This window comes from Hemitrygon akajei, chromosome 2 (assembly GCF_048418815.1).
Source record: "Hemitrygon akajei chromosome 2, sHemAka1.3, whole genome shotgun sequence".
Lineage (NCBI taxonomy): Eukaryota > Metazoa > Chordata > Chondrichthyes > Myliobatiformes > Dasyatidae > Hemitrygon > Hemitrygon akajei.
Genome location: NC_133125.1, coordinates 88,409,834 through 88,423,146, shown reverse-complemented (window position 1 = coordinate 88,423,146; position 13,313 = coordinate 88,409,834). Strand labels below are relative to the sequence as shown.

The 13,313-nt window shown below is 37.6% G+C and overlaps 1 protein-coding gene across 16 annotated transcripts in view; it reads right to left on the bottom strand.

The window, feature by feature from the left end:
- Nucleotides 1-5,052: 5,052 nt before the first annotated feature.
- LOC140714366 (R3H domain-containing protein 1-like) overlaps nucleotides 5,053-13,313 on the bottom strand; it is a 160,318-nt gene continuing 152,057 nt past the window's right edge. For 7 of the 16 annotated variants that reach the window (XM_073025577.1, XM_073025603.1, XM_073025568.1 and 4 more), the window contains 3 exons: nucleotides 11,794-11,885; nucleotides 11,136-11,220; nucleotides 5,055-6,293 (listed from right to left, as the gene is read on the bottom strand). In XM_073025577.1, coding sequence (XP_072881678.1) covers nucleotides 5,959-6,293; nucleotides 11,136-11,220; nucleotides 11,794-11,885 — 512 coding nt within the window. In that variant the 3' untranslated portion in view covers nucleotides 5,055-5,958. Of the gene's footprint in view, nucleotides 6,294-11,135; nucleotides 11,221-11,793; nucleotides 11,886-13,313 lie in introns of those variants that run through there. The other 9 variants (XM_073025642.1, XM_073025632.1, XM_073025650.1 and 6 more) reach the window with 6 other exon arrangements.

Sequence of the window (13,313 nt, the reverse complement as noted above, 5' to 3'; positions counted from 1 at the left end):
CCGTGGTAATGCATTTCTTAGTTTCACCATCAAATGGTTAATCACGTGTCATCCCTTCATTTTGAAGTTGTGCCCTCAGGTCCTATAACACTTCTATTAATGGAAACATCCTGTCCACATCCACTCTATCCATGCCTTTCACCATCCTGTATGTTTCAACATAATTGACATTCATCCTCGACTACAAGCCCAGAGACATCAAATGCTCAGGTTAAGCCTTTCATTCTTGGGGTCATTCTCGTGAACTGCCTTTGGACTCTCTGCTGAGCCAGCATATCCTCATTTTCTTTGCACACAACATTCCAAGTGCAGTGTTGTGAAGTTTCAGCACAGCAAGCTCCTGCAGTCATTAATGTGATTATGACATCAATGTAGTTATGAGTATTTTGTTAACGTTGTTTGAGAATAAGCATGGCCATGATGAAAAATATCCCCAACTCTTCGGAATGAAGAAACAGAACATCTTACATCCAAAGCAGAACACAGGGCATCAGTTTCAAAAGATTTCATGTATGATTATGCAGTGCTGCGGTAGCATACGAAAATAAATTTGACAGTCACATTGTTGGAGTGGGAATTGAACCCATACCATTTGGATCAGAAATGAGGACGCTCTGAGTCAAGGCTGATAATTACATGACATGTAAACATTTAGATGACAGTCGATTAACATTAGTGTCTATTTGGCTACAAAGCACTCTGCATATCCAGAAGTTGTCAAATGTGCTACTTATATGAAACTTTTTATTCGCTAGAACACAACAGGAGCAAGAGAAAGGTAGTGGTCCCTCAAACCAGCCCCATCATTCCATATAACGGTCCATATAACCTAGAGAGATTACAGGTTCTTATAGAATTGTAATAAGATTACATATAATCTTAGCTAAGATCAACAGTGAAGTATGATTGTATTAGAGCTTACCTTAGAATTTCAATAATGTCTGTATATTGATGGAGCTGGAAATACTCAGTAGGCATCAGCTCTTGTGAAAGAGAAATAGAGTTAATGTTTCAGTTTGAAAAGATTTTTATTTAATAATTCTATTTACTGAACTACTTGGTAAATAAATATTGAACTATGATATTCTGCAGCTGAGGTGACAGGAGTGTGGAAGCAAAATAGCAAGGCAATTCATGCTGAAATTTAATGAAGAATGGAAATATAGTGCATACTGTAACACCCCGCTTCCTCTGATTTTGCTTCCAACTGATGTGCGTACCCCCATGTTTAAATTTGGTGAAAAACCTACACTTAAGCATCAAGTTATGGGGATGCTGTTCAGCAGCAGGGACTGGAAATCTGGTCAGGTTTGATGTGGAGATGAATGTTGCTAAATATGAAGAGATCCTGGAGAAAAATTTGATGGCTTTTGCCAGAAAGCTTAAACTGGGAACTTTCAGGAGGACGACAACCCAACACCCTGCCAGAGCAACATGGAGTGGCTTCATTTGAAGAAAACTGATATCCTTGACTGGTCCAGTCAGAGTCCTGACCCAATCAAATATCTCTAGCAAAATTTCAAGATTGCTGTCCACTGCTTTTCCCCAACTAACCCAACACAGCTTGAGCAATTTTCCAAGGAGGAATGGGCAAATCTTGCTCCATCCCATTGTGCAAAGCTAATAGAGACATTCAAAAATAGCTGTGAGAGGTAGTTCAACTAAGTACCGGGCAAAAGAGGTTGAATACTTTTGAACTAATGACATTTCAGTTTTTGTACACTTAGCTTTTCATGCTTTACAATTTTCCCTGTTTTCTGTTAAGAAAGCAGCATGCAATTCACAAATAAAAATTCTCAGTTAAATTGATCAAAATCCCTGGTTGTAATATGTACTTATTTACGTGAACATAGGGTTTGGGGGCGGTGGGTGGTGGCACTGGAAATCGGTTCTTAGTTTGGCAGCTGTGATATCTGGTGTACCAGAATTGTTTGAATTACCAAAAATCTTTCAATACTGATGTATGTTAGAATAGTTAAGCTCCAGCTAATTTTCAGCCTGTGTAACCAACTACACATTTGCTAAAGACTTAAACTAAGTGAAAGAGTGAATAATAATGAGTATAAAAATGTTGCAAGGGAAAATAAATACTACAACAATCAAAGGAGCAAACATGTTAAAAGTGGGAGATTCACAACTGAAAAACACAAAAAATAGCAAGTACATTTTAAAACTCAAGTGATTGGGAAATAGTGATGTTCAAAAGGATCAGAGGATTCTTATGCACAACTCACTGAACATTAACAAGCAATTACAGCACAGGCAATTAGGAAGGCACATGGTAACGTTGACCTTTCAAACTACAGACTGAGTATATGACTGCCTTATTACAATTATATTGAGATTGACCAGACCTGGAATATTGGGCAGTTTTGTCTCTAACTGAAAGAGGGTACACTTTCTGCAGAGGAAATGCAGTAAAAATTCACCAGCCCGGCCCTTGATATGCTAAGTTTACCCTGATGCATCCAGCACTGAGCAGCAGAAAAAATTTCTTCCCTCAGAGTGATGAATCTTTGTTATTTTCTATCCTGAAGCAATTTTGAAGATCAACAAATAATTGCTTTCAAAACAAAAGTTGATGGATATCTGAATATTATGAGTCAGGGGAAATAAATAAAGGGCTGGAAAGCTTGTTAATGCATACGACTCACTATGATTTTGTTAACTGGCAGAGCATGCCTGGGCTGAATTGTCTACTGCTCCTCTTTCTGAAAAGAAAAATTGGTAGAAATATTTTGTAAAGCTATTTCAACTGTAGTTGTTAAACTGGTGGCTTATAGGTACAATGAGTTTCATGTCTCAGATTGGGGCTACAATTAGTGGCATATGTTTAGCAAAGCCCAATCAGAAAGCAGCTTGGTACATTAATGTACACATTTATACAGATGTATAAATAGATGATATAACTCTATAACTCAGGGAGGGGAAAAAATACCTCAAATCATTGAATCTATCCCAATCTTGGCATCTCTAACTAAACAACACAAAGTTCAATTGGTGAAATACCTACTACCAAATGATGTCCTACCTGATTGTTGCAAAAAAAGTCAACAGCAGTATATACTAATATTCCTACTGCTCTTTCTTCTCCAGAATGGAGCCAATCAAACCCACATCAGTAAACCTGAACCCTGTCTGAGGTGATCTATTACCCAAATCACCTGTTAAGTATTTTAAAGTCAAATAATTGACAAGTTATTAGTTTTGCATAGCAGGGGAATTAAGGTTTATGGGGAAAAACACAAAGTAGTAGATGCCTGGAATACACTTTCAGCAAAGGTGGTAACAGCAAGAGGTATTTAGATGGACACGAACAGACAAGAATTAGAGGGGTACAGACCAGATGCAGGCAGATGGGATTAAACTGGCAGCTTAATCCACACAGACATAGTGGGCCACAGAGCCTTTTTCCGTGAAGTGCTGCTCTATGTTCTGAAAGACTGTTTAGAATAAAATTTGCTATTCTGAATGTAGGGAACTACTTTTTCCATAGAAACATGGCAAGGAAACAGGTCCACAGAATCCACACCCACCATTCATGTAACCATTTATACTAATGTTACATGAATCCTATTCTCTCTACATTGTTAACTCAGCTGAGATTGTATCAACCACCTATACACAATAACAAGTATGCAGAAGGCAATTCACCTACTCACACATGACTCATATTTTTAGGATGGAGAAGGAAACTGGACTACCCAGAGGAAAGCAATGTAGTCACAGGGCGAACAAGCAAATTCCACATAAAGCGCCCATGGTCAGAATTGTAGTGCAATTTCCAGCACTCTGAAGAAGAGGCAGAAACAATGTGTCACCTGGTACTGCCAGAATTGATATTTTTAATTGATAGAAATCCCCTTTATAAAAATTATAAAGTTTGCCTTTATAATTCAATGTATGGAAGACATTATCACTGCACTGAAATTGAAGGATTGTCCTTATTCAAATATACCAATTAGCAGCAGTCAATCTAAATAGAGGATATCTGAATAATTAATAATGATTGCAGATTCAGATAACGACATATACTAAAGACTAATCATATCAGCAAATCCCTGAAAATCATTACAAAGCTGAAAATCATCTGTTTTTAAAATATAAAATACAAGAATTTGTAATATTTACAAATGATTGTAAACTAGTATAATAATCTTAATCTCTTTTCAGTCTCATCAAATGTACAAGTGCACTTCACAGCTGATGCATGAAAATCTTAACCTAGTAGTTATGTAAATAGAAAATGGTAGGCAGAAAGGTAAACAAAAATCAAGTTTTGCCAGAGCTTTTTTCTGATTTAGGTTGGTGTTATTCTTTTCTGTTTTGCATTTTGAATATCCGAATTTATTTTTGTTGAACATTTCCAACATTTTCAAATAATTAAATTAAAACAATATTGAATTAATAATCTTTGAGATATTGTGAACATATAGCTGATAACTTGTCACTTGGTGTAATCAATTACTCTTTCCTCTTCCAGTCATTCTTATCTTGTCCATTTCTTTGGCACGGTACACTTAGCTGAACTTCATCTCCTAAAACATGCTTTCAAAATAGAAACCTTGCAGGCAGCTAACTGCAAACTATTTCTTTCCATTGCATCTGTGCATCAATGTAATTTACACATGACAATAAACTTCACCCATTTCTATGAGTTTTATTCACCTTTCTGGTTTAATTTTAAACTGAACTTGAAAGGTCAAAGTAGCCCAATTCTCTATCTCATGTGCCTGCCTAGCAAATTTGAGTTTCACTATAGGTTTGTAGCTTGTATCATTCCTCTACCTCTATTGTCGTTAGCCAACATTACCAGCTAAACTAAACCAGAGAAACATTTTGTTACATGACAGTTAATCACATCACACACACAACTAGTGCTTTAAAAGAACATTAAATATAGGAAAATGGCTCCTTTTTCATAATAACCAATACTATATAATTTGAAGAAAATTACATTTACAATTAGTTCAATTTACAATCAATCAAATCTCATGGCAGTCAAGTAGCATCAGACAAGAACTTTATACGACCGAAATAAGTTACAAAGAGTTTTGTATGTATTTGTAAACATTTATTTTTTTCAGAACTGAAAAAAGGGGGAAATAAACTTGCATCAGCACACATTGTACAGCCTGGCAGGATTTATACACAACCAAAAAAAAAAAATGAAAGGTTCGTTTTGGCAATAAAGCAACAATTCTGTTGATGTCCAGTGATCCTTAATATTAGGTGAACTTAAAACACAAACATCTAACAAATGTCCAGCATTTAAAAAAAAACACAAAAATTGCATCTGGAGCTTCATAACAAAAAGAGGAATGTCCACACAGTAAACTGGAGCCCAATTAGTATAAAGTTGACCTAAAATAGGGTACTGGAGACTAAGATTAAAACTCATTGGATCCAGGATGCCAAACAGCAAAATCTTCAGTCTGCATCCAAAAGGCAATGTTTTCACACATTCTTCTTTGTAGGTCGCTGGTGATCAGCTGAGAAAGATAACAACTACTTCATTCCCACAAACTTCCTGGGTTTCTCCAAATTGTTTTGCTTCTTTTAAGCAAACTCACATTATGTTGGCTGTGCTGGGTAGAAACTGTCAAAGCAAGTAATTACTGGCTGACGGTGTTCATGTAACAGTTGCTGTACAATGGAGCTTTGGATTGGATACAAGATTCACAAATATAAAACAAAAGGGCTATAAAATTTGTACTGAGATTCTACAGCATTCTCCATATAAAGACACAGCTTTGTGATATGCTCAGATACTTTGTTGTGACAACGGTGAACATAAATTAGGAAACAACCTTTTTTTGGGTGGATCACTGGTTTTCTTCAATTGTTATATTGTAAAATACCACGTTCCAGAAGTCTATATGTCAACAGAAACCATTATACATGTCCAATTGAAGAGGGAAATAAGTGGAAGAAACTGCAAGTCCAGTGCAGTGTAAACTACTGAGAACTAGCCCTTTCCATAATGTGAAAATCGTAGTGCTTCTTGCTTGATCTCAGTTTAAATCTGTTTGAGTTATTTTGTTTCAATAACGCATTCTGAGCAGCCAGTTTTGAAGGAAACATTGCTAAGATTGTGTACATGGATGCTAAGTCACTGGAAGGTTTTGAGTGTTCTGTGTTTGCATTACTATCACCACCACCACAATGTGGCTGAGAATCTCGCAGCCATCGAATCTTAGCACCAGCTTTAAAGAGTTCGTTTAAAAGCTTATCAGCTTCTGTACGACTAATTCCCTCCGGTAGGTCAGTCACCTCCAAGACTCTGCTGACAACTGCAAGAGAGCCAGAAGACAAGTATTTATGCAAACAAATACCACGCAGAATAATTCTATACTTGTTAACATTTCTTTCTTATACCAAATCATGTTATAACAGTACATCCAGGGGTAACAACAAGCAGAATAGAAAACAATAATTTCAAATTTGATTTCTGGAAACAAAAAGATTTGCCAAATTACATTATAATAATGTTACATCCTGCAGTCCAATGTCTGGGCTAGCAGTTTGACATAACAATTACTGGTTGATACCAAGTTGTACAACTTTGTTCTCTTAAATGCAAAGCAAACATGAAACATTAATTAATAAATCAGGAACACATTATTGGTTATGAATTATTCGGCTACTTCAAAATACCCCTAGGGTAAGTGGGTGGATAGACAATCAGTGGGAGTTGATGAATAGGAGAAAGAATTACAGGGAAGTGGGGTAAAGGGACTGATGGAATGCTCTGACAGCCAGCACAGACTTGAAAGACCAGTCTCCATTTAAATCATTTAAAAAAAAATCAAAAAAACAGAAATGCAGCATGGTCACCAGAAGAGGCTGACTTTAGCTATGCTATTATTCTATTGTGGATTTTATCCAGTAGGATTTCAATGAAGGTCCAGGAAGCAATGAGGAAACCGCTGCTACTCTTGCCTTCCTACCGTCCACATTATCTCTAAATAAACTGTGATAAAGCAAGTTTTATACTGTAACTCCCCCCCGCCCCCAAGTTTATTTGCATTTGGAAAATTATATATTTAGATTTAAACAAATAACTTCCTACAATGCAATGATGCTAAAATGCTAAACAGGTTTAATGAAATGATGAAATAGGTTAATCAAATATTTAACTTACAAACACAGATAAAGAAAATTATGAATGGTAAGATAATGATCAGAATTGATAAAGAGAAAAAATGAAAGTTGTTCAGGAACTGAATAGTTACTGGAAGACTATGAAGGGAAGTCTTAATGACATTTAATGAGAATCATCAAACACAAGGAAATCTGCAGATGCTGGAAATTCAAACAACACACAAAATGCTGGTGGTACACAGCAGGCCAGGCAGCATCTATAAGGAGAAGCGCTGTCGACGTTTTGGGCCGAGACCCTTTGTCAGGACTAACTGAAAGGAAGACAGTTAGTCTTCCTTTATCTAGGAAGATAAAGAGAATGTAATGAGAATGTAAAGTGTAATGAGAATCATATTGTAATGTGAAAATATACACCCATTTTTATAGATCAACTACTGATATATTTTGTATTTTTGTTCTAATTGTGTTTGCTTGTAAAAACTGTATAATTTGTGTTTTTCTTGCTAACATTGCTTATATAATGTTGTGTTTCAGATGCTGTTTCAAACAAGTATTTCATTACACCTTCTTTATTTTTATATATATGCACACACACACACACACACACACACACACACACACACACACACACACACACACACACACACACACACACACACTTGTGAATCTGACAATAAACTTGACTTTGGTTGGTACTGGGCATTTGCTGGACTCTAGATCTGTATTGATCAGAAATTTATCATTCACTCCAGGTCAATAAATTATCATGAGAACTATAGGCCCTGACCCAAATTAGGATTCATGCAAGAAGGTTGCTCCACTGCCAAAATCAAACCCTTAATTATATTAAAATAATTTTGTGAACTTTGAAAATATTTCATGGGGATGAAAGAAAGTCTGAATCACACTTAGGACACACTTATTTGTATGCAAGAGTTATCGGTTCCAATTTGTTACCAAATAATTTTGTGAAAAGCACCATAAATACTTTAAGACTGATCAATGGTGAATATATTGAAGTGTGCAAGTGATGCATTAGAAAAGCTGTATATCAAATTTCCAACACTTACAGTTTAGGCCATTAAACTTATTTGGGTGAGAGAATGATTCATTTCCATGGGAAGGTTTAAATGTTTGGTTTATTAGATTAAATTCTTTGGATTTCAGGAAAATATTCAGTTCTGTACATCAACAAAAAAACAAATCAGCATTCTTATTGGTAATATCACTAAAGCACAGTAGTAACTGCAGCAAAGCAACGGACATATAGCCGGTTCCAGTTAATTGGGGCAGCCATTTATTTGGGATAACTCTTATGGAACAAAAACTAATCGAGAAAATAGCTGGGATTCGCTTCCTTTATTTAGGATACCATGCTGCTTAATTGGGACGTGAGACTTGCAGAACAGTTTCTAGCTAACGTTAGTTGGGTGCATTTGTGTGGCAGTTAAACACTACACCTGTTTAGTGTGAACTGTTTTTAAATAGTGTGAATTGTGTGTGATTCTGTCATGTTATTCATTTTGGCTAATGGGCACTGATTCAAAAAGCAGTGATTTTTGATCATTTTGTTTTTTTAAATTAAAAGACATCTGCCTAACACCACTTTTTGTCAGCTGGCAGAGATAACTGGAGTGTAAAAATTGACAATTTCATGCTTGATATATCTGTAAGATACACTGCAAGAAGAATGGGCTTAATTGCGAGAGACAACAGGAAACATTTCAAAAATTCAAGTGTGAAAATAGGGACCCAGATGTTAAAGAGGGCCTCAGTCAATGGTTTTCTATTGTAATCAGATGTGCATTTGACCAATGTTAAAAAAACATTGACACCATATTAAATTCAAGAAATCACATGGTGAGAAAGATAGTGCTGATGCTGTAAATGCAGAAACATGGAAATCTACAAAACATTTGAAAATTTTATGGAGATGATGCTTTCAATGTCAAAGCAACAGGCCTATTTAAAAAAAATTGCTCCATGCCAAACAATTCGCTTGGCTACAAACATACAACACTATCAGGTTCAAAGAAAACAATGGATGGTATAATAGACCTGTTATCTGCACTGGGTGTCTGTGCTGATTTTGTTCATCCAGTCAATCAGAAGAACATAGCAGCGTACACAGGATGAATTACTCCATCAATGTATTTTAGGAACTACACGCGGTTTTATAGTACTGTTGTAGGACTGCCACTATTCCATTTTTTTTCTGTATTTCATTTAAATACATAATTCGTTACTCAGTTAAACAGAGGTTTCTCTTTTAATACCTTCTTAACTATTTCCATGAAACTTTGGCTAATTGGGGCAGCTGCTTAATTGGGCAAAAATGAATAGGTCCCAATGTGCCCCAATTAACCAGAACCCACTGTATTTAAAAAAAGCTAGCAGTTTGCAAATAAGGGAAAGTGTTCATGTCAGAATATGCGCACAGATTTGACATTTTAGGCAATAGATACAGTGGGGGGAGGGGCGAAGTTGGTGGTGGGTTGCTGCAACAAAGTTATTATATTAAAAAGAGTAGCAAAAAGCTGGTATTTCCTGCATTTTGGGCTAGTGGAAAACAGATCAATCAGGGATTTAAAAAAAAACAAGAATTGATTCAGAGTGGGATTTTCACGACTCATGGAAAGCAGCAGAACACTATACAGTAAGTGGCCGCTTTATTAAGTACACATGTACACCTACTCGTTAATGCAAATATCTCATCAGCCAATGATGTGGCAGCAACTTCATGCACAAAAGCATGCAGGCACGCTCAAGAGGTTCAGCTGCTGTTCAGACCAAATTTCAGTATGAGGAAGAAATGTGACTTAAGTGACTTTGACTGGAATAACTATTGGTGCCAGAAGAGTTGGTTTGAGCATCTTGGAAAATACTGATCACCTGGGATTTTCAGAGAACAGTCACAGTTTACGGAGAGTGGTGTGGAAAAAAAAGGCATTCAGCGGGCAGTCTTGTGGGTAAAAATGCCTTGTTCATAAGAGACGTCAGAGGAGAATGGCTCAAGCTGACAGGAAGGTGACAATGAACACCCGTTACAATAGTAGTGTGCAGAAAAGCATCTCAGAGTGCAGAAAAAGTTGAATCTTGAAGCAGAAGACCACACCTGGTTCCAGCTCTCAATCTAATGAAGTGGCAACTGAGTGTATCTCTGCTAAGGCTGAATGATCTACTCCTATGTCACAACAATCTTATGAGGGGCAACCTAACAGAGATCTGTAAGAAGATGAAAGGATAAGGCTCACAAAAAAAATTATTTTCTCACAGCAGAACCCAATGTAAGGGATCACATATTTAGCACAACATCTTAGCTATCTTAAAAAAATATCAGTGAAGTATTTGGTGCCACATTGAGGTGCATTTACTGGAAATGAATGGACAGAATGAAACCTTAGATGACGAATGATTTGTGTACAGCATAGAAATTCCAACACAGAATCCTGGGGCAAAATGGATTATATACTGTAAATACTACTATAACTGCTTGCAGAAAGCAGCAACCCTTTACATACTTTTTTGTGTGTCACACTTATTTAAAAATCATATGATGGCATGAACAGTGATGTCCTCAACTTCTGACAATTTCTTCCTCCTCTCCCTTTACCAATTCCCCATTCAGGTTCCCTCTCACCCCTTCCCCTCACCTCCCTCTGGTGTCCTTTCTCCTTCCCTTTCTTCCATGGACCACTCTCCTTTCCAATCATATTCCTTCAGCTCTTCACCTGTCACCTCCCAGCTTCTTACTTCATCCCTTCTCCCCTATCCAACCACCTTCCTCCTCACCTGGTCTCACCTATCAGCTGCCAGCTTGTATTCTTTGCCCCCCCCCCCCCCCATACAGTCCTAATCTGGCTTCTACCCCCTTCCTTTCCAGTCCAGATGAAGGATGTCGGCTTGAAACGTCAACTGTATTCCCTTTCATAGATGCTCCCTGGCTTGCTGAGTTCCTCCAGTATTTTACATGTGTTGTGCAAGAATTCCAGCATCCGCAGAATCTCTTCAGTTTATACTTATTTACATACCTGGCTCTCCTGCACCAAGATCGGTTGATGCTGCTTTCCTGGTCTGTTTCTTTCCTCTTCCACCATGTCTATTTAAATTCTGACCCTGAAAAATTGAACACAAAAACATTAAACCAAAAAGAAATTAAAAAAATAAATTTTCAATAAGAAAATAAGTGAATACAAAACATAACCAAAAATAGACAAAACAAAGGCATCACTATGTATTGTGTAACTCGGAATACTTCAACAGTGAACAATATACTACAAACAAAACCTACAGCCAGGTTGCTTGAGTTTCTGCAATCTTCTGTGCCAGTTAAGAAAGAATATGCTAAAAATCAGACCTACTGATAAAACTGACCAAGACTAAACCAAGCACCATAAATAAGTTGTTGCAAATTCTGTTTATTTCCAACGAGTTTTTAAATTCTGTGCTTTTTGTTTAGGACTCATGTAAAGATAGACTTGTTTTAAAAATTACATCCTTAAAACCTGCCGATTATACTGTTTCATTATAGATTTCACATTTAAGCTGCAGTCCCATTAGATTGAGGAAATGAAAGAAAACCGAAGTAATTTTGAGTACTGTCATAACAAAATCATATACAAATAATTCCAGAGTAGAAATCCCAAAGATTTAGCTCAGATGGTAACTTTTGGCAAAACTCAAACTAACCTGCTGTGTTGAGACGATGTGTGGTCCCTGGATAAGAGGACGGATTGGTGTATTGTACTGCAAAGGCTGGCCCAGCAAAGGGTAGCGTCCGTCTGTTTTAAAAGAAAGCAACTCCTTAATAATTTGTCCATATGTGCTCTATCTTTAGAACTAGAGTTAATTTATTTGTTTAGAGATACAGTGCAGAACAGTCTCTTCCAGTCCTGCAAGCTACACTGTGCAACAACCCATATATTTAACCCTAGCCTTACAATGACCAATTAACCTACTAACCAGTACATCTTGCGAATGTGGGAGGAAACCAGAGCATTGGAGGAAACCCATGTGGTTCACAGCAAGGACGTTCAAACTTCTCATAGAGAGCACTCCAAACTCTGTCACCTCTAGCTATTATAGCATCACACTACCTGCTAATCTACCATGGGAATGCATGCTTAAAGACTATGAACACTGTAACAATACCATGAAAATCAGAGCTGAAATCCCATGGGTGTTTATATAACATTTACAGGCAGTCCCCGGGTCACGTACGAGTTCCGTTCCCGAGTCCGTCTTTAAGTAGGATTTGTACTCAAGTCAGAACAAGTACATCCGGTATTATTTAGCATCAGTTAGTCAAACGTTTGTCTTAGTATATAGTATATATTTTACCTTTCTATCCATATAAAACACTTAAGAAACGTATGTATTCCAATAACTAAACCACTGCGTTGCTTAGTAATAATTGTAGCTTTCATCGGGGCAGGGTTTTTCACATGCTCCATTATTCTCACTTTATCCGTTATCCTTTAAAATTGTTCCGATCGTCGAATGACTGTAGCCTAATGCTTTTCTAATGACCGATGGCATTTCACCTCTTTCCAAACACTTTATTATTTCCACTTTATAATCGCGATCCCTTCCTGTCAATGGAACAGAAACACTGCGGGTGGCAGGTCCCGAGCTCCGCCGGCTCCAGAGGTCCGCTGGGTCCTAAGGACCAGCGCACTGAGACATGCTGAATGGGACAAGTGGGGGCTGTGCTGGGTTTGGGTATTTGATCCTCCACAATATTCCGCGTGGGAATTTAAACTGGAGGTGGCAGTGTTTTTTTTTTAAAATGAGGTCGAGTTGCGAGCTCGACATCAACCCGGCATGGATGGTACAGGAGTCACTGGATTGACATCAACCCGTCGATGTCTGATCCATCTGATCCAGTGACAGACACGGAAGCGGTCTGTCACTAGATCGAACTCAGAAACCTCCGTTCTCCAGCCCGGCGCTGATCTCACTGCACGACCAGCCAACCGGAATGGGGATGGGGGGGGGCGGGGTCAGGGTGAATCTTACTAAGAAAATGTTAAGCCAAATACAAAGTTAAACACTCAACACAGTGTCAACTGCAATGACTTAAAATGGCAAACAGCGTCAGGATCTGACTTAAAATGGCAGATGGCGTTCTCCTTCCTCGGTTCGTAAGTATGAGATGTCCGTAAGTCCAACGTTCATAACTCGGGGACTACCTGTATTGCAATTACAAA